Source organism: Notamacropus eugenii, chromosome 5, assembly GCF_028372415.1.
Source record: "Notamacropus eugenii isolate mMacEug1 chromosome 5, mMacEug1.pri_v2, whole genome shotgun sequence".
NCBI lineage: Eukaryota > Metazoa > Chordata > Mammalia > Diprotodontia > Macropodidae > Notamacropus > Notamacropus eugenii.
The window spans coordinates 114,163,210-114,189,629 of record NC_092876.1 but is presented as its reverse complement, the minus strand read 5'-3'; the positions used below and the strand labels follow the sequence as shown (position 1 = coordinate 114,189,629).

General features: G+C 35.0%; 1 protein-coding gene across 2 annotated transcripts in view; it reads left to right on the top strand.

The window, feature by feature from the left end:
- Positions 1-26,420, top strand: part of TMEM135 (transmembrane protein 135) — a 345,033-nt gene that overhangs the window by 37,366 nt on the left and 281,247 nt on the right. For both annotated transcript variants that reach the window (XM_072610608.1, XM_072610609.1), the window contains exons 2-3: positions 18,025-18,152; positions 23,424-23,516. In XM_072610608.1, the coding sequence (XP_072466709.1) occupies positions 18,025-18,152; positions 23,424-23,516 (221 nt within the window). The remainder of the gene's footprint in view (positions 1-18,024; positions 18,153-23,423; positions 23,517-26,420) is intronic.

Here is a 26,420-nt window from a genome sequence, read left to right as displayed (position 1 = left end):
AGTTGTTCGTTTTTTGTAATGAGTTTGTTTTTTATAACTGTCTATGTCCTGTGTGTGGTTATGAATTCTTGCCCTAGCCACAGTTGTGAAAGAGTGAACTTGATTTTCCATGTAATTATACATGGTATGAGCTTACATATTTAATTTTTTTTTAACACATTGGAATTTATAATGGTATATGGTAAAAGGTGCTGGTCTAAACTTGTTTTCCACCAAATTGTTTTTTAGTTTCTTTGGAAGCTCTGGTCAAATGAAAAGTTTTTCCCCTGTTTTTGTTCTTGGGGTTAATAGACTGCTGTAAGCATTGGTTTCTAGGTCTTGCTTATCTAATCTATTTTATTTTTATATTTTTATCAAATATAAAATACTTCTGATACTTTCTAATTTGTAATATAATTTGATATCTGATAACTCTTAATTCCTGTTTTTTCATTATATCATATACCCTTGATATTGTTAACCTTTTTTCTTCTGAATTTTGTTCTTTTTTTCTAATTCTACAAAGTACTTTTTGTTAATTTGATTGGTATACTAGATATTTAGATTCATGTGTGTAGTTTTTATTATGTTGATATTGCTTACTTATGATCATTGAATATCTCTTTAGGTCTTTTAAAACATATTGCTTTATAGTTGTGTTTATATAGGTCCTGGTATTTATTGTTAACTCTTAGTTGATTTTTTTTTTTGTATTTTGAAATTATTTTAAATCAGATTTCTCTCTGTTTTACTCCTGGATCTTTATTATTAATATATAGAAATACTGGTGATTTTTGTGGCTCCTTAGAAATCCACTTAATAGGGGCTACTGAGGCCACCTAGTTCAACCTATGAGAATCCTAATGAGAATCCTTTCTGTAACTTATTCAACAAGTGATCATAGAGCCTATTGTCTTCTTTTATTTTGCTGATGTTCTTCATTGTCTTGATTATATTTGGCATTGATTCGGGTGGATTTTTAAAGCAAACTGTTTTCTTTAGATAGGTATACTTTTTCTCCTCTTTGCCAGTACTTTTCCCTTAATTTCTTTTTCTTGTCTTACTGCTATCATTTCTTATACTGTATCAAACTGTAGTTGAGGCATTGAGCACTCTTTATTTACTTGGATCTTTTTGGAAAAAAATTCTCAAATTTCTCCATTATAAGTAAAGCAAACTCTTGGTTTTGCATAAATGTTTTTAACATATTAAAGAAAGGTACTTCCATTCCATTTTTCTTGTGTGTATTTTGCAATTTATTAAGGTTTTCTTCATCCATTGATCTGTGCATGTGTATTTTTTGTTGCTAATAATGTGACCAATTATGCTAATAGTTTTCTTAATATTGAAATAGCTCTGATGCTTATTACCTATATGACATTGGTCAAGTAGCTTAACTTCTTAGGTATCATTTCCACATTTGCAAAATGAAGGCATTGGATTAGATGGCTTCTGAGCTGTTTTCTAGCTCTAGATCTATTATTCTGTGAACTCTGTTCTTGTGTCATTATCACTATCCTTTCAGTTCTTCATGTTTGTAACTTTTGTCATCCTTGACTCCTCACCACATTGAGTCAATTGAGTGTTCATTCAGTTGTCGAACCTTGTCTTTCTCCTCCCTACCTGTCTAGTAAGTCCCCTCTTCATTATTTACATAGCCAGCTCTTTAATTCAGATTCTCACCACTTCTCTCCTAGACTATTGAAATTGTTTTCCTAACTGGCCTTCTAATTGGTATTACTCCTTCAAATTTTTCCCCATTCTAATTCATCTTCCATAAAAATCCAGAGTAATTTCCTTAAAACCATGTTTGATCAATGTCAGCTTTCTACTTAACAAACTAGTAATTCCTCAGTGTTTCTAGGATAAAATATAAAGTCCTTTCTTTGACTTTTAGATTGTGATCAGTAAGCATATACTAACTTTGTTTTAGGCACCGTGCTAAACTCTGAAAATCCAAAGGAAGGCAAAAATAGTCCCTGCCCTCCCTGAGCTCACATTGTAATGGAGGAGACAACATATAAGTAACTAGGTACATACAAGATAACATATAAAGGAGATGGAGAGGTAATCTCAGAGGGGAATGCACTAATCATTGGGGACCTGCAGGAAAGCTTTCTGTTGAAGCTGAGAGCTTTCTTGAAGGTGGGATTTGAAAGAAGCCAGAGAAGCCAAGAGGCTGAAATAACTAGAGAACATTTTAGGCCTGGGGACAGTTAGTACAAGGCAGAGGAGTTGTGTGAGCAACTGCTAGTGGCTGTATTGTAGAAGATATGGAAGGGAGGGAATAAAGTAAAAGAAGACTGGGAATATAGGAAGGACTGTGCTATCGGAACAATTATAGGGCAGTTGACTGCTTGATTGGGCAAGATGAGTTTCATTAGCTTGGCGTATTTAGAAACCAGATTATAAAGGATTAGGAAGTGAGTGGTTGTGAGAAGTAGAGTTACAATGTAGACTATTTTCAAGGACTTTAACAGTTAAAAGAAGAACACATTTAGAATTTCTTTGAGAGGATAATAGTCAAAGGGACTTTGTTTTAGGAAAAGATAGACCTTCCAAGCCTATTTGTAGATGTTTTTAGTGATTGAGGAGAACCAGAAGAGAAAAGAAGAGACTGAAGCTGCATGATAGGAGAGAACAATCAGATGGAGTGAGCCCTTGAAGGTGATGATAGTATAGGACCAGGGGTACCTATGAAGGCAGGGTTAGCCTTGGCAAAGAGTAAGTCCACCTGATACTGGAACAAAGAAGAGAGGGAAGGATGATTAAGGACATAGACTTTGAGGAGTGGAGGGTAGATGGCCTCAATCTCAGTAGAACCAGAGCAGAAATCTGCAGAGATCTTCAGTATCATAGGCTGAGTTTTAAAGTAGGGGTTTAAGGAGAGAACATATTGTGAAAAATGGAATGGGAAATCAATTTGAATTAATAAAAGGTTTTCATAAAGTGGAGAGCATTTAATGAATCCATTTAGTTCAGTTTTTTGTCTTTATATCCAGCTGCACTTCTTACCTAAGGGTTAAGAGTAGAGATAACAGATGGTGGAGGAGATGAAAGGTTTGTAGATTATCTTCCTGGGGAAGGTGGGAGGAAGTGGTATGGAAGAAAGGGAAGCAGTCTCAAGGAAGTTAAAATACTGATGTATTCCTGCAGTTTGGTGTAGTAGTAGCTATGATTTGATTAGATGATCTGGTTAAATGAAATTTCTTTTTTGCTGCCTCTTTTGAGTTTTACGTCTCTTTACAAGGAAGTATCTTGAAGAGGAATGATTTTCCTAGATAACATTTTAAAAATTCGGAACTTAAATACAATAAAAGGAGCATTTCCACATACCCAACACAAGACAAAAAGAGAATTGTATATGAGATTAAATCTCTACTCCATATTATTTTGCTTTGTTTTTTAAGGTATAAAATAAATTCTGCATATCACTTTCAAAATTTTTTTTCTTGATTTTTCATGTATTTTGTTTCTTCGCATGCATTTAAAAAAATTTCAATGGCTTTCTCTTGTTTTATTTCATTCATTTTTTTGCATCATTATCCTTTCCACTTATTCATATACCTTCCTACGTTTCTTTGGACTCTTTGTGATTATATTTTGAAGTTTCTATTCAACTCTGGTTTTTAATTCAGAAATTCTTGCAAGCCCTGTATTCCATTAAAGGTCTGTTTTTTCCCCTGTAGGATTATGCTCAGTTTTGCAGGGTCAGTTATTCTTGGTTGTTAGTCTATGTCTATTTCCTTTTTTGTAGAAGCTTAGAGGTCTTCCAGGTTTTATGTGATCTGACTGCAGTTTCTTCGAACTTGAACTACTTCTTTCTAGTTGTTTGCAGTATTTTTCTTTGATATGGGAGCTCCAGATTTTTGTTCCTGAGACTTTTCCTTTGGAGTTCCTTTCAAGAGAGGTGATCAGTGTATTCTTTCTGTTTTTACTTTACCTGCTGGTTCTGGTAGATTTGTACAGTTTTCATTTATGATTAAAAAATTAGAGATATACACAGTATCTAGGCTTTTTGAAAAATTATATTTTTCTGGGTGTCTAGTTGTTCTTAAATTATTGTTCCTTGACTTGTTTACCAGGTCATTGTTTTTGAAATCAGATATCTTATGTTTTCTTCTATTTCTTCAGTTTTTTAATCTAATATTTATGATTTATGTTTGGTCTGTTCCAGTTTTAGGGAGTCCATTACTTGGGTAAGAATTATCATTTTGTGCAAACTATTTTTCTTACCATTTTTTCCTCATAACTTTGTTATTTCTTGTTTCTTTTCTTTGAGGTATTCATATCTTTGTGGAAAATAAATTTTATTGTTTGTAGTTCTTTGCTTGTAGCTGTTACATAGTTACTCTCACTGTTTTGGGGATTATTAGATTTATAATTATTTTTCATACCGATTATTATCTTCTTTGGCTTACTCATTTCTCCAACTTTACTTGCTGAATTAGGGTTTTGTGCCAGGGCCAGTCTCTTGTTATGTCTGTACTTTTCGGTTGGGTGGTGGATCACTTGGATTTTTGGATCTCTCTGCTTCTTTGAGGTTCAGTGTTAGCTCTCTAGATACCTCCAGATACCTTTTGTCAAGACAAATTGGTAACTCTGGGAGCCTTTGACCACTTGGGCAGTCCTGGTTTTAGCTGCACTTATATTCTAGTCACTGCCACTGCTTAAGTTTTCCAAGGACCTGTTATAGGTTTTCAATCATTTGGATTCCCTGTGACTTTCTTGAGGAAACTTCCACCTTTTTGCCTACATATATAGAGACTTGTTAGCTACTTGTATCTTGGTCATGTTGAGATGTTGCTGATTTATTTGTTTGTCTCTAGAGATTGCTTTGCTAGTGGCCTCTTTATATTGACTTTGGCTGATGTTTTGTGCATTTCTGAGGTGGAAGAAGTAACTTATTGTAATTTCTCATTGGATTTCGTGATCATTATTTTATCTGGTGGGAGTTTCATGTTTTATCTAGGGTTGGTAGTATGCTTTCTGTTCAAGCAACCTGCTGGTCAGCCCACCAACTATCTTACTTGGAATTCCTATAGCTTAACACCTAAGAAAATTGAGCATCACAGATTGTATGCACCTTTCAGTCAATTTTGTGATGGTAAAAATGTATTGCATTCTGGAATATTGTTTATGAAAGTTTCCCTGTTCCTCCTTTGCCTGTAGAGGATGATTACGAAGCATTTGTTGATTTTTCTAATAAAAAACCTTAAATATGTAGGAAAGTAGCTATATTAGTTAGTAGTATTTTTTTCCTCATCTTTTCAGTATCAGTAAGGTCCTAAATTCCTTCCCCTCCCCTCCTCCCCATGCCTTAGGTATTTTCCTTTTCAGATACTTTGGAATCCATCTCTTAATGCCCTTATGGTTGTATTGTCCCCAGAACAGATTTCCTTTTTTTGTAATACTTATTTAACTTTTTAAAATTTATATTTAGCTTCTTTTCCCATTTCTCTTTTGTAACTTTCTATTTCATCTACTAGTATGTAACAGAGATGATAGCGCCTACGTACTATGGTTCTACCATCTGCAGTTGAGTGAAAATTATTATTAAAATCTTTTCTGATTTTTTTTTTCTATTTTTTATTGTCTTGTCCTGTTTTCATCCTGAGATGATCTTTAGTTGTTTTTACTTAGTTGAGTCTCTCACCAAGTTTTCTTTAAACTAGATTTTCCCTTTATTGCCTTTCTCTTTTTTATAAAGTGATACTTTTTATAATCTTCTGTAGTTCTTCTGTATAAATTTTTAAAAGGTTTATATTTTAAATTGGTGTGGCCCTAGACTATCAATATTTTTCTATTTGGGAAACAAATCAGGTTCTTACTAACACTTTTTAATATCTTTTAGTCTCCTTGTGGCATTTCATTTATATTAGTTAAAGGTTCTTTATAGAATCATTGTAGTTTGTGTCCATGCCCTGATTTCTTCCTGTATCTCATTTTTTATCATCAGCAACTTGTTTAAATGGAATTATTTTTATTGCATACAGTATACTTTTCACATTTTTATTCTTTTTTTGTACTAATTTTGATTTTTGCCCACAGAAATTGGTGAGCTAATTACAGATAGCTAATTCAATATTGATTCTCATGTCACTAGTATGTTATTTTGTATCTTAAGTATAGAAGTTTGAAATCTTGTATGTACCTCAGGGACATTCTCTTCTGCTGAATGTACCAGATGTTGATCTTATTCTTACCTTCAATTACTTACCTGAATATTACTTAACTACATATTATTCAATAAAGTACTCAATAATTACGCAGTAAAAACAAAGTTTTAAAAGACTGAAACAATACAGGTTTTTTTGGGGGGGGGAAGGGTTTGTTATTTGGTGTTCTCCATTTCTTCTGATTCTATTCTCAAAGACAGAATGCATGGCATTATAGGTATGAAGTTTCTCTGTAGTCTACATGTGTTTGGCCTCTCTTAATCCTTATAGCTGTTCCAATATATTTTTTCACTAGCCTCATTTATATCTGCTTTGGCATTGAAGTCACAAAGCATTAAAAATATATAATGATTTAATTTTGAGGATCTCATCAAGTTCTTCATAGAATTTATCTGCCTCTTCATCCTCTGCAACAGGTCTTTTTACGTAAGCTATATTAATTTTCATAGGGATCGTTTTGTAAATATGAACACTGTATTCAGTGGAAGATGACCATATAGGAATGGTGGTATATACTTGTCTGATGTGGAATCAGAGGCTGGTGGATTGTTTCTGTTTGGGACTTCTGAGCTGTAGTTGGGCTGAAGATGGTTAGATGTCCACTCTAAATCTCGCATCAATGTAATGAACTCTTGGGAGTAGGTGGAGGTACGAACCTATCTAATGAAGGGTGAACTGCATCAAACTGCAAATGACTTTCATGCCAGTTAGCTGTGGGGTCCCTACTATGAGTGGCCACACTACTTCCAGTGTGAGTGAGATATGGAGATTCAAACCCTCCCCCCCATAAAGACCAGCTATTGCATGAAATTATATTGTCTTCATGCACATATTAAATCTAACTCTCAATTCCTTTATTTGTCCAAGGATAATCTACCTGTGAGCTGCCCTTCCATTCAGTAGTTGTAACTTCTCCTTTTTCAGAAGTGAAAATGTTACTATTGATATGATCCTCTTCATGTCCATTTTTGGATAAGAATCTTAGTACCAACCCCCAACTTAAATTTTATAGGTGGTCTAGAAACTGTGTGATACTTGGTACTCTGCCTCCTTTTGTACCACTCTGATACCTTTACTGCAGAATGGACTAATAGCACTGAGGATCATTTTTCATTTTTTTTTTGTTTTATGGGTTGACATGACCAAATAATTTATCACTATATAACCAGCCTCTTGGTGATAAGCTTTTTAGTACTTAGTTATACTGGTCCTTGGAATACGGATGCAGTTTATTGTGAGGGAAACTGAGGGGTGGGGGAGGCAATATACTTGAACCCTTCATGGAATTGACCACAAGGGTTGTCATCCGCCAGCCAGAAGGTAGAGAGGTTGCATCTCCCTATCTCCTACCCATAGCCATTTAGAGGTCTGTGTCCATCACAGTTACCTTTCTCCATCCTCTCCCTCCACTGGCCTCCTTGGGTATGGAACCCTCGGGAACGTTACATAACCTTACCCAACTCAGTTATGGACAATGGACAATTGCTGTGCTGGCAAAGTTCCCTGGCTTCCTCTCCCCTCTTCCCCCCCATTTTTTACTACCCTTTCCTTCATTCACCCCACACCTTTCACTTTTCTTTTCAGTGGGAAAGAATGAGGAGCAAAGGATGAACCCATATGAATGTTAAGTTATTGCATTATTTCTTCCTCTTCTCTGCTACAGTTTCCAGTGAGGGTGTCTCCATGCTTCTGGTCTCCCTAGTTCTGAATCTCCATCTCTATGTGACTCCTAATTCTATTGAAAGTAACTCTCTTTAAAGATACCAGCTAGTAGTGGTACAGTGGTTAGAGTGCTGAACCTGGAGTCAGAAAGATCTGAGTTCAAATTCAGCTTCAGACATTAACTGGTTGTATGACCCCAGGCAAGTAACAGAACCTTTATTTGCTTGGCTTCTCCATCTGTAAAATGGGAATAATAATAGCACTTGCCTCCCAGGATTTTTGTGAAGATAACAATGAGATAATATTTCTAAAGCACTTTACAAACCTTAAGGCATTATATAAATGCTAGCTATTGTTATCTGTCTTTAAAAAAAGTTGAATTATTTTTAAAGCACCTATTTATTTTATTTTATTTTCAGTGTTTTATAATCACTTCCATATATCTTAAATTTTTTTCCCCTCCCTCCCTCTCCTTCCCCTCTACCTCCCCTCTCCCTGCCTGAGTCGGCATACAATTTTATATAGGTTCTACGCATACATTCCTATTGAATACATTTTCACCTTAGTCATGTTGCATAGAAGAATTAAAATGAATGGGAGAAATTATGAAACAAACCAAAGCACAATACAAAAGAAAATGATCTGCTATGTTCTGTGAATGAATTCTGTAGTTCTTTCTCTGGATGTGGAAGGCATTCTGCCTTAAGAGACTATTGGGAATTTTTTAAGTCCTTGCATTGCAATGAAGTACTAAGTCTACCAGAAAAATTCCTTGCACACTGTGGTTGTTGCTGTGTACAGAGTTCCCCTGGTTCTGCTCCTTTCACTCAGCATCAGTTCATATAAGTCTTTTCAGGCCTCTCCGAAGTCTTCCTGTTCATCATTTCTTATAGCACAATAGTATTCCATTACATTCATATACCACAGTTTTTTCAGCCATTCTCCAATTGATGGGCATCCCCTTGATTTCCAGTTTTTGGCCACCACAAAGAGAGCCACTATAAATATTTTTGTACATGTGGGACCCTTTCCCATTTTTATGATCTCTTGGGGATACAGTCCTAGAAGTGATATTGCTGGGTCAAAGGGTATGCACATTTTTGTAGCCCTTTGGGCACAGTTCCACATTGCTCTCCAGAATGATTGGATCAGCTCACAGCTCCACCAACAATAAATTAGTGTTCCAACTCTTCCACATCTTAAGCACCTTCAATTTCAAGAGCTAGGGAAAGATATAAAGTTGAAGGCTTTTTAGTTTACTCTCATGGAGCTTGTAGCCCTCATGGCTAGGACAGCACAAATTGCTATTATATAAAATGTAGTTATAATAATAGCTAGAACAAATTGTTCTCTTCCACCCATTCCACCAGGGGAAGTCTTCACATGCTTGGGGTAGACAATCCCCTAACTCACCAATGGGTTTGAGAGCCATTGCACACATTGCCAGAGCTAGCTCAGTGTTTGGGAGGCTCTGAAGAAAAATGTGGGAGAAAGCGGTATTAGACTAACTACCAAACTGAAGATTTACAGAGCTATTGTGCTGACCTCATTGTATGCCTGTGAAACATGGACAGTCTACCAGTGCCATGCCAGGAAACTGAATTGCTTCCATTTGAACTGTCTAAGGAAGATTTTGAGGATCCCCTAGTAGGAAGAGATACCGGACACTGAAGTCCCTGCTCAAGCTGAACTGCCAAGTATTCAAACTATACTTCAGAGAGTGCAACTCTGATGGGCTGGCCATATCATTTGAATGCAAAATGTACGCTTGTCAAAAAGACTTTTATGGAGAACTCACATGGGGAAGGTGATCACATGGTGGTCAGAAGAAGCGATACAAGGACACACACAAGGTCTGTCTCAAGAACTTTGGATTTGATTATGGGACATGGCACAGGACAGCTCAGCCTGGTGTGCCCACATAGAAAGGGTGCTATGCTCTATGAGCAAAGCAGAATTGAGACAGCACAAAGTAAATGTAGGATGTGCAAATTTGGAATATCCACCCCAAATATTCATGCAGACTATCTGTGCCCAACCTGTGGTAGAGCATTCCGAGCTCGTATTGGTCTGATCAGCCACAGTTGAACACACTGAAACTTGACTTTATTATGGTAATGTCATTTTGATCCTCTAGAATGAAGGATAATAACCAACCAATAATAATAGCTAATAAAATATTGTAGGGCCAGTGACCTCCATAAAAATCTTTTCTATTACAAGTCATATACTTATCATAAAAATAACAAACACCATTTAGTATGCCTTTCAACAGACTATGCCTTTCATGACTCACTACCTGGCATTTCAGTCTCTGGCAAGTACTTGACCCAAATACTAGTGATAATTAGCCATTTCATTCTGATAATAGTTTGAAGGAAAGAAAATGCATGAATTTACTGGATTGCTGATTGCCAGTATCACTAGACCCTTTCACAGTCATGGTACCTGTATCACCAGTTGCCCATTGGTATCCACCAATTGCATATTTCAAATTTGATATTTTAAAGACATCTGTAATTCAGCATACCCAAAAGCCAAATCTTACTATCTTTCCCCCCAAACTCTCCTTTATTTTCCAGGCAACCTGTCCTTGTCCTGTGTTCTTCACAGACAATGTTACATCTACATAGCTGCCACCTTAGTTCAGGCTCTCACTGCCTCCTGCCTACAGTATTGCAGGAGTTGCCCAAGTTGCTTTCCCTACCTGAAGTTTCTCACCATTGTAATTCATAGTCCATATTGCTGCCAAAGTAATTGTCCTTAAGATGGATCTGATTGTTATTCCCCTTTTGATTCAATATGAGTAGCTTCCTCTGCCTCCTAGAATAAAATATGAACTACTCTGTGATACTTCTCTTTCTTAGTCCTATTTGTTTGATTGTTTCTTCGCAGTCTTCTTTGTAGGATTGTCATCCATATCATGTTCCCTAACTGGGTGTATAACAAGGCTCTGTTCAGGGACTTTGTCTCTCCACATATCCTCACTTAGTGACTTTATCAGCTCTCATGGGTTGGATTATAATTTTTATGCTGATGACTCCCAGATCTACATACAATTTCAGCCCTGAATCATCAGCTACTTATCTAGAGACCATTTCAAACTCTTTTAAACATCTCTCAAACTCAACACCGAATTCATTACTGAAATACAATTCATTTATGTCTCAAACAGGATTCCTTATCTATCTGCCTCCCCCCACCCTTTCCTACAATTCACCTCTATCCACCCTTCTTCCAAATTTGCCTATTTTGGTTAAGGGTGCTAGACAAGTCTTTCTAGTCACCTGATTTTGCAGCCTAACTGTTGTCCATTGAGCTTTACTTTCCCATACCACACATACCCCAGACAGTTGCCAAATCAGGTTGTTTCTACCACCATACCATCTATTATATCCATCTACTTTTCCTTTCTTATACAGTTACCACTTCAGTTGAAGCTCTCATCACCTATTACCTGGACTATTATTATGGCTTCCTAATCGATTTAAAGCCTCTTCCCCTACCAATTCATCCTCCATTCTGCTTCCAGTGATTTTCCTAAAGAATAGGTCTGACCATGTTACCCCCTAACTCCCAGTTCATTAAGCTTCAGTGGCTTTTCTTTGTCTCTAGGATTAAATATTATTCTATCTTCAGCTCATCCTTTAAAAATTTCTGTTTTTGTGTTATATGTATTATATACAGCATAGTAGTACTTGTATATAATTTATAAATAAGTGAATATACATGTATTATGGATGTGTATGCTCAATTTTTTTTTTAATTGATGAGAGGTATGAACCGTTACAACTTCCACTCCACTAGCATACTCTACAGAAGTCCAGGGTCACCTCCTTGCCATTATGAGGCATCAGTATGTAATTTTCCAAAGACTGAGATTTTCCAGTGTTGTTGGTGTATTTCCTAGAATTTTTAGTATTTGTATGTAATTGGCTATTGCTCTAACATATATAAATGCTGTGGGTTATTTGACATTTCATTTTTTAATTTTTTCTAGAATGTAATGTAGTTTTTAAATTCAAGTCTCTGTAATAACTTATATGCTCCTTTCTTTCCAGATAGAAATCTTTGTCAGCTGTTTCCTTTAATGAGTTATTTGTTGTTTATTCAGTATTTAGGGTTAGTATGACACTTGAGGAATTGGTTGCATTATTGTACATATGTAGATCTTTTTATATAATATGGAAATTTATAGCTATTGATATATATATATCATATATATATGTATATACATATATACACACACACATATAGGCAGACAAAATCAGGTCTTCTGGAAAGGTGATACATAGGGTCATATTGTAGTGCCCTAATAGAGGGGAGCACAAAGGTAATCAATGCATCAATAAAGAATTACTACTGTATAGTGTTTTTGTATCCAGGAGTATTATCTTCTGTATCTAAGGGAACTTGTAGCACCTACATACAAAGCAGGTAGTTTATATACATGTGGGGCACTGGTTGTGCTTGACACCAACCACTGAGACTATACAAGTCATATCCAGCATCGTATGCTAACTACAACAGGGTTCTCTTCCTCATTTCAAACTTTAGGAAGAAACTAGAGTGTGTTCAGAGGTTTTACATTTCTGGTGTTTAGTCACTAATCAGAGGAAGGATTTAGCCTATTTGAAAAGCGGATCATACATAACCCCTCAATCCCTGTCATATTCTCTCAATGGCAGCACATTCAACGGTTTTAAAATTGCAGCTCCTTTTGGATTCCCCACATTATCTGTGCTCTTCTTTAAATGGCTCTCCTCCCCCGGATTCAGATTGACCTTCACCACATCTGAAATGACATTCTGCCCCAAGGCACATGGGACACTAAGGAAGACATCTTCATTAATTACATGTAGACCCTTAGTCATTGTGGAAATTGGATGCATTCTCCTAAGATTCTTCATAATGCTTTCTGTCAGATCTGCCACAGACAAATCAATGGCCCAGTAAGTGTAGCCCTTCAATTTGATTACCTTACGAGCACTTTCAACCACTGTTTATGAACATCTTTCCAATTCTCTGCATCAGCATTAGTTCCCATAGAAGTATGAAGGTTCTTTAGAGACACACCAGCAAGATTCACCTTGTTCCACATAGGAACACTGGAGTCTCCATGGTCCCCAAGGACCCATCCGTCACTACTTGAAGAATGGACTCCAAGTCTCTCTGCCATTAGGTAATGGAAATGAGCAGAATCCAGACTGCAACCATTTCCAGTAGCATGGTTAGGGAAGCCACTTAGATTCCAGGCCACATATGTCAAAATATCCACTGGATTGGAAACAATAAGCAGCTTGCAATTAGGGTTCTATTTAACAATATTGGGAATGATGAATTCAAAGATATTCACATTACACTGGACCAAATTAAAATGACTTTATCCCTCCTGTTGACATGCCCCAGCTGTAACAATGACCAGTTTGCAGTCACACTGTAGTCTTTGCCAGAAACAATCTTTGGCGTTTTTGAGGAAAAGGCTGCTGTGTTGGAGATCCATCATCTCTCCCTTTAGTTGGTCTTCTATTACATCAACTAGGGCAAGTTCATCAGCCAATTCCTTTGTTAAGATACTAATGGCACATGCCATGCTAACTGCACCAACCCCCAACAACGGTGATCTTGTTCTGGGGAACCTGGTCTTCCTTTAGGACATTCAAGATAAGCTGATCCTTGAGAATTGAAGCCATTTTGGAGGGTATCTGGAGGGATAGTGAGGTTGCTGGTCAGGTGGAGAAAGTTCTGAGTTAGATGTGAGGTTGCTGATCCCAGGTTCGCTCGCACTTGTCAGCTGTTTTCTAAATCTGTACCGCTTGTGTATGTAACAGAGGCACAACTACCTTAACATCTTTTCCTACCAAGTTGTAGCAGCTTGATCAACATTTAGTGGTCCCTGTACCAGCATTTATGGATTTTCAGAGCTACGTTTCAAGGCCAGAGCTGCTTTGTGGCCTTATTAATTGGGGAAGACATTGCTATTAGGCATGGCAGATTGGGGATACTGATGAAAAGGGGAAATCTACAGTTTTCTTTATAATTCTAGCAACACTTTTTGGGCAACTACTTCTTTGTTAATTATCCAGATACTGGAGAATCAGGTAATATTATGAGCATTCACACAAATAGTTTATTTAATGCTGAGTGTGATTAAGCATTTTTTTGACCACATAATTGTGTTTAGTTGTGTTTATTTCTGTCTATTGTTAGACAGATTTATGTCTTAAAAATATTGTACATCTTTCTGTAGACATATATATTTAGAAATTTGCGTACTTGTAATTACATTGTAGAAATTGTAAAAAAATAGCTTTTAGAATGACAGAAAGTAAGATTTAAATTCTCTTTATGATAAATCTAGAGTAAAAAACAGTATTATTGAGCATTACAGTGGTTGAGAATAAGAACCTATGCTTTTTGTAGTAACTTAGTGCTTTAGAATATGCATTTTTTTTCTCTTGGGAACTAATATCTCATTGAGAGTAGTTGAATGGTGTTGGTAGGAATCATAGATTTAAAACTCAAAGTTTATCTAGTCTAGCCACCTTATTTAATAGATGAATCATCTGAGGCCCCGAAGGGTTAAGTTACTTGTCCAGTATCATACAGCTCAGTGCCAGTGTTGATATTTGAATCTATTTCTACTGAGTTGAAATTCATTATGTTATAGGGCAATCCTCCCTTTTTATTTTGAGGAGAGAAAGAGAGACTTGAGATAGGGATAGTGGCAATATATTCGTGGTGAATAATGAAGCCAGGTATTTTTGAAGATGTTAATTCAATAAGTTGCTTTTTTCCCCTTAAAAGTAAGGAATTTTTAGATCTTAGCAAATATCAGAATTTAGAGCAGGAGGAGTTTTAGAAATTTTCCTAGTCTGCCCCTTCATTTTATATATAAGAAGAATGAGATGGTTTCTGCAAGGTCACAAGATGGTATATATCTATAGATCTATACAATTGTATGTATATATAAACATATGTATACCTACATTCATATATGTATCTCCTTTCCCTGCCAAAATCCTTGTATTTTCATTTTCTATTTATATTGTCCCATCTTTTTATAATTTCCTTTATCCCTCCAGTTTGCTTTTCATTGTCAGCCCTCCAAAGACCGACCTCTAACTGACTTTGTTCAATTCTTCTCTTATACCCTCAAAGTATTATTTCTGACTCTGTATTCTTCTTGTCCTTCCTTCCTGACAGAGGAAGGGGGGTGAAGGTTCTTTCTTCTCTAGGAGTAATTTCTTTATCAACCTCATTCCCGCCTTTGGGATTTGGTCTCTTCATTTCTCTCTTCTCTAGCATCTTCAGGGTTTCCCTCTTTCCTGACTTTCTCTTTTCTATCTTTAAACATTTCTTCGGACCATTCTGTACATCAAGCTGCGAAACTTCTTCTATGACTCTAGATACAGGCTCCATTTCCTTAACATTTAAAAATTCTACAATCTGGCTTTCATCCTCATGACTCTACTGAGACTGGAAAAATTTATTTTCATGCCTCAAAGGCTGTCACACTGTGTATCATGGTAATTGTACATCAGTAACTATAATCAGTCACCAAATTCAGTGGCCCTTATTCAGTCTTACTTTTACCTCTATTGTCTTTTAACATTTTTGATTTCCTGGTCCTTCATCCTGTCCATTCGTTTCAATTCACTTTTGGCTTTTACATTTGTTCTCTATCCTTGACTCTTTTTTGTGTGTTGTGTTGTTTTAGCTGATTTTTTTTGTTGGTGTCTTAGACTGTTCTCCATGCCTGTGTAACATAGAATTGTAGGAATATTGCAGGTACCTTATCCAAGCTCTCACTTGATGCATGAATTCCTTTAAGAATGCCAGTGAAAAATTCATTCAGAATCTATTCATCAGAGATGTGAAATTTATTACTTTGTAAGATAGTCTGTTCTCTTGTTGGACAATTTTAATTATTTGAAGGTTCTTATATTGGACATCCTCCTGTCTGTCTCCTGCAACTTGTACCCACTTATTCTATTTTTTTCCTAGAGATGCATGTAACAAAAAACTTATTCTTTTTACCATTTTCACAAGGCTTAGCCCATTCTGAACTTTAGTTTCTTGTTTCTACTCTTAGGAATATATGCCACTATTTTGTGTACCCTTCGCTATATGCCAGTCCTGTCATGATTTTTATATATTCTTTTCAAATTGGAGGTATTCAGATAACTCTGTGTGTAGTCACTGACCTATTTTCCTCTTTTCTTCCTAATTGGATTTATTCACAGTTGTGCAATAATAATTTAATTTTTAGAGCCTCTTAACCCTCTTGAGCTTTATTTCCTGGTAGAGTCCCTGTCTATGGGATTGAACCTATCTTTGATTTGAGTTTTTGGAAATCTACTTATGTGATCATAGGATCATATTTAAAGTGTAAAGGGACCTTAGAGGCCAACCCTCTCATTTTGTAATTGGGAAAGTTGAAGCTGAGTGTTTAAGTCACTTGTCCAGAGTCATATCGCTAGTAAATGTGAGGCAGGATCAGAACTCAGAGTTTCCTATCAAGTTCTTTGCCCTATCTTTTTCATCACCTAGCTCCTCTCTAGTTAACTGGCTAAAGTACCTTTCTAACAGAAAGCAGCAGTGTTAAATAGTGGATAGTTTGACAGCTTTTGAGTCAGGAAGACCTGAGTTCAAGTGCTGTTTCTCTTTGACATACATGTTGCCTTTGTAACCCATGGGCAGGTTGTTTAACCTCTTGATGCTCTAGGCAGTTCTCAAAAACTATATAGGGTACTGAGCAGATACTAAACTGAACCAGTGAAATTGTAGATTTGGGCTACATATCCCAGAATTCTTTACCTTCACTCGAGGATGATGTTGCCATTTTTATTTAAAGCTCCATTTAAGATTTATTTCTACATTAACTAGTTCTGCACAAGTCAAATAAATAGCAGATTACCTTATTTCCAGTACCTTCTGTGTGATATAGTTGTAGGATCATGGGATTTAGAAATGAAAGAGAATTGAAGATCTAGCTACTGATTTTACAGATGAGGAAATTGAGGCCCAGGGAAGGTGGGTGACTTATCCGAAGTCACTGACAAGGTAAAATAAGAATTTATTACAAACTGACTTTCTCTGCTGAACCAGACAATATGTCCAGATTGCTAAGGGGTCCTTCTCTATAGCTCTCTTCTTTGCTATTAAAAAATTCTATTTTATTCTATAACCTTAATCTACCTGTGATTGTAGTAGGAGTAGTAGTAATAGTATAAATATGGATATCTTTTTTTTTTAAGTGTTGCTTTTTTTTTAATGAGAGCTGTTTCTTTTAAATAAGGCTTGCCCTTTTGTTATTATAATCCATTCACTACAAACAAAACAAACCTCTTCTAATTTTAGAGAGCATTAAAAACTGAGCACTTGAATAGGAATTCATTACAAATAATTTTTGTTATTTAGTTACGTCTGAGTCTTTGTGACCCCATTTAGGATTTTCTTGGCAAAGATACTGGAATGGTTTGCTATTTCCTTCTCTAGCTCATTTTACATATGAGGAAACTGAGGCAAACAGGGTTAAGTGACTTACCCAGGTTCACTCAGCTAGTGTCTGAGGCCAGATCTGAACTAGGGTCTTCTTGAATCTAGCCCAGTGTTCTATTCATTTCACCACCTAGTTGCCCCATTTCCAAATAATATGTTAGAGATATTTATACCTTGATATTTTTCTTAAGAGATTCCTCTGATTAGCCACTATTCATAAATTTTATTTGATTCTCCTTTTCATTTCTTCCTTTCCTTATTCTTTTCTTTAATATCTGTCATAATGTCTGGTTCAAGAGAAATTTTTTTCTAGGCAAAACGTATATTGTTATCAAGATTACAAAGTATCAAAGATTTTACTTTGAACTATAGCTTCTGATCTTCTTATAGGTTTTTTGGTATTTTTATTTAGGATTCTTCATTTTTCATTTTTACTATTTGAATCAAGCTTTAGTGAAGTAGAGGTATTTTATTTCAGCTTTTAGGGGAAAATCTTAATATATTTTCTAAATTAAAATGTCTTAAATTATTTTTGCTTCTAAAGTTAAAAAAAGTACTGTTTTGAAATCTTCAACAAAATTTGCATGTATATTTGCCTCTCTTTTTTAAATATAATGATTTACATTAAGTTAATAATTCCCACATGAACGAATTAAAATGGGGAAAATCTGTACTGTATTAATAATCTTTCTCTCTTCAGATTGCAGCGATTCTCCGGAAACGAAAACTAGAGTATTATTTACACAAACTACTACCTGAGATCATACAATCTTCTTCATTTCTGACTGCTAATGGAGCCTTATATATGGCTTTGTTTTGCATTTTAAGGTTGGTACTCAGAATCACTATTGAAAGTTCATGCAAATGATTGTGTTAAAACTGTAATGAAGCATAAATGTTCATGTGATATTGTGTAAGTCATGTAAAAGAGTTTTCATCACTAAAATGCTGTATACTTATCTCAAAGAAATCTTAAGCTAATTATTGTAAACTTTGAATGAAGGTACAGTGTGAATTTAGATTTTAATTATGAGATTAGATAACTTTCAACAGGAATCACTTTTCAGTAGTAATGACATGCTCTAGTGCATCATTCACCTATATTTATATATATTTGCCAAGAACTTGATTAGGCGTTTTAACTCTTCTTTTCCATGCATGAGGAAATTAAAACAGTTATCCATGAGATAGACTGAATCTGTTTGTGAAGTGACCAAATTGATTTCAAATTCGTAGTCACAAACCAGCAGTGTGGATTTTGGTGTTGACTCATTTGGCTTAGGGTCAGATGGACCCTGTTGGGCATGTTTGATTACTCAGTCATTACTCAGAAGTCATTTTCTTTTAAATGACAAAAAGGTATAGCTTCTCCCTCCCACACTCCCAGCTGTAAGTCTTAAAGTATTTGCTGCAAATTATTGAAATTCCCTGCTGGGTTAGCACAGTAATTCTGTTCCTAAATTTATACATGTTGAATATGGGACACTGGTCAAATGACATACTTAAAGCCTAGAGTAAAGTGATAACAGATATTATAAACAAACTTTTGACTTTTCTTTTACGTCCATGTTAGTACTTTTATTTTTTTATGTACATTCTAATTGCAGTTGAAAATTGAGTTCCCAAAAAGCCTTTTATAATTTGCTGACTAAGAAAATTAAACCCTATGAGCTTTGAGATTGGCCAAAGAATAATTGATATTATTCCCATTTCTTATTTTACTGCTAAAATCAACCCTGGATTAACTAGAAATTGTATAAGGATGTTTTCTAGCTGCTTATGAAAAGGCTGTATTATATGGATACTTTGTTAGTAGTTGTTGAGACTTTAAATTTAATCTTGAGTGTTAAATAATACATAGATTTTAAGCATATTAATAATGACTTACTGTTGCAGCATTTTGAATTATCATGTGAATCCTTTTAAGTCATGAAAATTTAGAATACTCATAATTAATGTTACATCACATATTGTTTCTGTAGCTGACTTACTGAGTCCAGCTCTTCTTTTCAAATTTGCAGTCATCCTGCAGTCACTTGTTAATTCCCCTTTGACTTTGATGGGAGGAATCCTATCTTGAATTTTCCATCTTCCCAGAAAAAAAAGGTTTAGATGAAAAACATTAAAATTCGAACATTTTTTAAATTACATTTTGCCCTCAACAAGCTTTTCTAATGCTTTTTGTTTGGGAGTTCTGTTTTAGGGGAATTAATTCATCTGATCTTCTTGATTTATGCCTGTGGAGGTGTTGATTTTTCCTGCCAATGATCATTTGCTATTTAACTTTTGGTCATATGCTTCCTCACAATTTTTTCTGTGCAAATTGCCCTGCAGTCATGCTTGTAGTGTCTTTGAAAGAGAATCCTTACAATCTTTACAATCCACTGTGGCATAATTGACTTGGGTGTCATAATATGAGTTTAAATCTTTCCTCAAATACTTATTAGCTATGTGATCCAGGGACAAATAATTTTTCTTTGCTTAGTTTCCTTATCTATAAAATGAGGATAATAATAGTAGCTATCTTTCTGGGTTGTTGGGAAGATAATTTATATAAAGTTCTGCAAACCTTAAAGCACTCTATAAATATTACAAGCTATCATCATCATCATCATCATCATCATCATCTTAATTGTTTTGAAATAATCAGGAACTCTAACATTTTCTAGCTTTTGCTGCTTCTGTCCTCCTACTTTTCTCTGGAATTATTTTCTATCCTGTGCCTCTCCTTCATTATTACAGCTTTCTCTTACCATGTTTAGCAGCATCCTATTGTCCCTAACGATAATATCTTATTTGTATTTGTCCATTTTCTAGGAAACAGACCCTTCTTTAATGAGATGAGTAGTGATACATTAGATTTGTATATAGAGCTTGCATACCACTTCCTCCTTCTGTATTTGAAACCAATACTCCTATATATTATGATACTATGGCGACATTGTTCCTAAATTGTAAGTCATGTGACTTAATATCATAAAATAAGTACTCATTTATTCCATGAAGAGAGAACTAAGATTGATTATCTAGCACATTCTTCACAGCAGCTGTTGTGGACCTTTTCATCTCCCCTCAAACTTCCCACATAAGTCTCTCCTCTGTCCCCCTCCTTTTTATTATTATTTTTTGAAATTGAGTCTTCCTATCCTACCTAGTCTGAAGTGCATTGATTGTTGCAGCTGACCAAGTCTCAGTGTTGTTAAATGGCATAGAAACTTTGATCTGCTCCATTTCAAATTTGGGTTGGTTCACTATTCCACAGTCACTTAGTGGCTTTCCTCTCCTAAGGGTCTTGCCATATTGGTACCAGATTTAATGTGGACATCTGATAAACTTTAACTGTAGCTTAGAAATCCTGAACTCAAGAGATTCACCAGCCTTAGTGTGTGGCTCTTAGTGTGGGTTCCTCTTCCCTTTCAACAGAATCACTTGCCTCATACTTTACTGAAGAAGGTGATTAGCTATGAGCTCTTCTTTTCATTCTGTACATCTCAAAACACCTTGACATTATCTCCCATTCTTCCCTCCTTTAATAGATTGATCCACTCCTTGCCAAGATCAACTCGTATTGCTTTCTTTCCTCAATAGACTTTTTCCCCCTTAATAGTATTTTATTCCACCCCCCCCATTACATATAAGAATAGTTTTCAACATTCCTTTTTGCAAAATTTTGAGTTCAAATTTTTCTCCCTGCCTCCCATCCCCCTTCCCCAAGACAGCAAGAAGTTAGGTTATACATGTACAGTCATGTTAAACACATTTCCATATTAGTCATGTTGTCAAAGAAGAATCAGAACAAAATGGAAAAACCATGACAAAGAAGAAACAAAAAACAAAAAAATAGTGAAAATAGTATGCTTCGATCTGCATTCAGATCCATGAGTCTTTTGGAGTTATCTTAGATCATTGTATTGATGAGAAGAGCTAACAATAGGCCTTTTTCCAATGATTGATACTCTTCCTGGATTCATGGCTCATTGGTTAGCATACTTTTGCCTCCTTTTACTCTTCTCTATCCCTGTGATTCTGACCCTAAGCTACTATTTGAACAAACCCTGTTCTCCTTTCCAAATGCCAACTTTTGTCCCCCTCAACTCTGCTCTCCCTCTTATCCTCTATGTGCCTCTCCACATTTGCCTGACTCTTCCATAATGCTCTTTCCTGAATTCTCGTTCTATCTCATCAACTGATTATTGGACATTTTAAACTGGATTATCCCATAGGAATCTCCAAAACAGAGCTTATTATTTTTCCTTCCAAATCTAGCCTTCTTCCCAAAGTTGCTATTTCTGTTGATGGCACTACCATTCTTATTGTAGCCGAGGTTTGAAACCTCAAAATCATTGTCATCTTTCCTTTTCCACTTCCTCATCCATTCAGTTGTCCCCATCCCTTTTTATTTCTCCTATTAGAACAGCTTCCTAATGGTTCTTTCTGCTTTCATCCAGTCTGTTCTCTCTCCAGTCCATTCTCCAAATTGCTGGTACAGTGGCTTTCTGATAGGTATGGTCATGTCACTCCTCTGCTCATGAAGTTCTAGTGACTTTGTGTTGCTTCAAGGGTAAAATATAAACTCCTACCCAATTCGATATATATAGCCAGTGATTATTACACATTATTTCTCTTCATGCCTTCTGTTTGAGGCAAGCTAATAAATTTATTCCAAGTGCATGACATTTCATTCCTTCTTTGGACCTTTAAGTGACTTGTTCTTATGGTTTTAGTTGAGTTCCTTTTCACCTCTACCCCTTGGCATCCCTGGTTTCCTTTAAAGTTCAAGTGGCTCAGGTGCTGCTTCTGGATGAGGCTTTTCCTCATCCTCCCTTCTTTCTCTCACCCCAGATTACTTTGTATTTCCTGGTAGGAATTTTGTATTTACTTTTTCTGTGTACATATTGTTTGCCTTGATAAAATGTAAACTCTTTGGACTGAAACTTTCCTTTTGATATCTCTAGTACCTAACACTGTATGTATGTGACACATAGTAGGTGCTTAATAAATACATATCAAGTGATTGCTGATGCAATAAAATACAAATTACTTTTCCTAGCTTTTATTAATCATAGGATTTCTAAATGTTTGCCTTCTATGAATTTTTGGGTGTCTTAATTGATATTCTTCTTATACTATTGCTACTTAACATAGTATCTTGCTTCACAATCTAACTTGTTTTTTTAGAAGTATTTTACATTGCTGCTTTCATGTTCTCTGCTTTGTAGTTATACCAGTTACTAAAACTTTTTTGAGTTTGTCTTGCATTCCCTTGATTCTTTGCATTCTTATTGCCTGTTTTCCATGTGTGGAATATATTCTTTCTAAATCTTCACCAATTAAAATTCTTTTCTTCCTTCTTCCATTAATTTAGATATTATCTTCTCCCCCAAACCTTTTCTGCATCCCTGGCTCCACCTGAATGTGTTTGATTTTTCTTCCTTCAATTTCTCTTTTAAACAGTTTTTTGTCTGTTTGTAGGATTGCCCACATCATAACCGATCTTGTATCATTCTTGTTTTTTTACACTATATACTTCGTTAGATTGTAAGTTTCCTCAGGCCAGGGACGATATCAATTTCATTCATTCATTCATTCATTCACAAATCAGCATCTAATATGTATTGATTAAGCATGTACTGTGTGCCAGGCATAATTGGTGTTTGGTATACAACAACAAAAAAGAAGTAGCCCACGTTCTTAAGGAGCTTACATTGCATTGTAGGAAAGACACAGAAAGTTAAATACAAAGTATATGCAACATAATTTCTGAGAGGAAGGCTCTAACTGAGCTAAACTTCGAAGTAAGTTTCATTTTTATATCTCTAGTGCCTAGAACAACATCAATGCTTATGTTGCATTGAATTATATTAGGCTATCTTTATCCGTTATTCTGTCAGACATGAATATGTGCACATTTCCCCTTTTTAGGCTCCAAGTTATGCTTGATAGAAATTATATATAAAAAGCTCCTTACTTTAATGATATTTCTAAGTGTTAAATGACTTTTATCAATGGAAGTCTAATCTCTGCATTATATATGTATTCATAGTTTGTAATGATCAGATTTGGTTTTGTTTTTATGTAAACTTTCAATTTGAATTTCAGGAGGATACTTGGAAAATTCTACTCCTGGAGTCCTGGCTTTGGTGCTGCTTTACCAGCTTCTTATGTGGCAATTCTTATTGAAAGAAAAAGCAGGTATATTTTATCTAAATTCTTTTAGGCAGCTAATTTTTCAATTGATTCCTCCAACAGGAGTTTTTGTTTATTATTTAATGTGATTTTAATGAGCGTCTGTTGACAAAAATGATTTTTGTCTTTTAGAGATGTTTTTATTTGGCATTAAATTTATTTGAAGTTTCAACTTTCAGGTTTCTTTCTGCAAAGTTGTAGAATGCTAATAACTGCTTATCTCTGCTTCCTGAAAAATCAGAGACTTGGCACGTCTGAATTCTTATATTGCTATTGTTTTAGAATGAGTTAATTAATTTGGAAATAATTTAATTTTATATGATTTATTTCACTCATTATAAAGTATTGGGTTGTTATGATTGAGTGTGATCCTGTAGATATTTTCAAAAGTTTTGAATGTTGCTGCAAATGATTTAGTTAGTTAAATGAGGCCATGGTTTGGCATGGGAGTTCTTGCCTTTGGAACCAGGCCAGGCTTCACACCCCCATCTGACCCTTTTTGGGTGACCTTGATTGGCCAGTGTACTTAATCTCCCTGGACTACTTTCTTCAGCTGTGAATGAAGGGGCATGGATTAAACAACCTCCAAGGTCTCACTCAGAGAGACAACCTTTTACTTGGTGGTTTTACAAGAAAATATATTTTTTAAAAACTTTAGAAATTTAATATCCTATAGCATTCTAGCTACTCTTCAGAGTAGCTAGCATATAGAAAGTAAAAGTAACAACAGAGATAACCACTGATTTACAGGAGACAGCATTTAAGAAAGGAGCCAGCAGTAAAACCTGTGGCTTCAAATTTCCTCTCAGAGATAATGGGTAATGAGCAAAATGAGCTAGATTCTTATGCAAGGAGGCAAATTTGACCTCTAGATATTTTTTAAATTAAAAAAATTTTAAAAACTAATTAAAATCACAAATAAACAAAAATTTAATGTTTAGCATTGAGTTTTTATTGGGAACCGATTTGAGTTCTTTTAACTATGGCAAAACCTTAGTTTTAGATAGCTAAGATGGCATTGTATATTACTAAAATGACTATAAACGTATTCTTTTAAGGAGTTTTTCGTCAGGTGACAAAACCCTTGCTAAAATGACTGAAATTATGCTCATTATATACTACTATTAGTATCCATATTGTGTTTTTCTTATTCTGAAACAACTCTTCCTTTTAAAGGCTTTTCTTTGTTACTAGAAATAACCATTGCAAATTGTATAGCAGAGTGTTAACCATTAGAAAAATTGCAACTTGCTAGATAAAGGATATTTTTTCTAGATAATTTTAATAGTTCTATTTCTGTATATTAATTTTAAAATGTTTGAAAAATTAAGCATCCAAAGTTAAGTGTGCTAATCTTTATTAATTGCTGACATTTAGGTTGCCATGAATGGTATGATAATTTTTAGGGAGAATTGACACAAATGACAGTATTTCTTTGAAGTTACCTGCATTGTGGGAAGGATAAAATTTATCACTTCTAATAGCTGATTTTTTCTTTGATTGTAGTCTATAGTGTTTTATTAAATGCTTAAGAAAAGTATTTACTTAAGAAACAAATGTACTAATGTAATGGAGATGCTTTTTTTTATATGTGCCACCTTTGCTGTAGGTGTGTTGAATTTATTTTAAGGTAGCCAAAAACTTTTCTCTTCTTAAAAATGCTATAAAAATTAAAATGCTCATTTATGATTATTTTTATTTCTATGACTTATTTTGTTATTTCTCTATGTAATGTTATTATGTTCATGAGTTCCCAGTAATTCTTCTTCTGTACTTCATTGTCTTTTACAAAATAATTCTTACATGTAGTCTCACAGCTATAAGAATTTAGTGTTTTTGGAATAAATGAATAGTAAATGAAGTACTTTGTGAATGATAATCTTGAAAGTCATCAACTCTGAATATAAATGTCGATGTTATGGATTTGTGCCTGGAATTTACTTTTGATTGGATAACTTTTGATTTCATGTATGAAATATAAAACCTACAGACAAGGTTACCTAGGACTTATTCATGCAGTTTTAAGATATCTCTCCATATCTTTTCATTACTTCAAGATGATTGGATATAACTTTGATACTGTAATTCATTCATTATTTCAAGAATATGGCACTTCTTACATTAATGAGATCACAGTTCATGTATCCCTTCTTATCACTTATAATTCTTGTCCATGTCTTTCTATAAATCCTCTGTAGAGAATATCTCCCATGATTTGTAGGACTATTAGGTCTTTTAATAAATATTTTGTTGATGATGGTGTAACAGGATTTGCACCTGTTATTTCATGGTACTGTGATATGACTAGCTCATATTTTCTACTTATACCTGTCTATGTTCATTATTTTTTCTGCTTCTTACATAGAAGTTATTGTTTTTAATATGCTTGTACTTACCACATATCTTTCCTTTGACCTTTGGGTCTTTTGTAGTTCTCTTCAGACTTTATATTTGTTCTAGTTTACTGTAATGCTTTTGGCTCTTTCAAAAGGGGCCTCACAGAATAATTAGATTAGTCATTTAATGTTAAAAGCAATAGAATGTTTTTGATTGCTTTTTGTAACTCACACAATGGAAGGCTACGTAGCTTTATGTGGAGTGTGTTAGGGTGTCTCACTGAAGGGGAAACATTCCTCTATAAATCCTTGGGAAAAGATGCTATGTACCTAATAAGAGCTGGTAAAAGAAGTTTTTATATGGGCTTTTATAAATTGAATTCAAAAGGACTTTTAAGCTGAACAAGGAAGAGAGATAGCAAGAACTGCCTAGGTACTTAACAGCAATCTAGCTACTCTAAAGAGTAATTACAGTATAGAAAGAAAAAGCAACAGTAGTGATAACCAGCAATTTACAGGAAATGACATCCAAGAAAGGAGCCAGCAATAAAACATGTGGCTTCAAATTTCCATT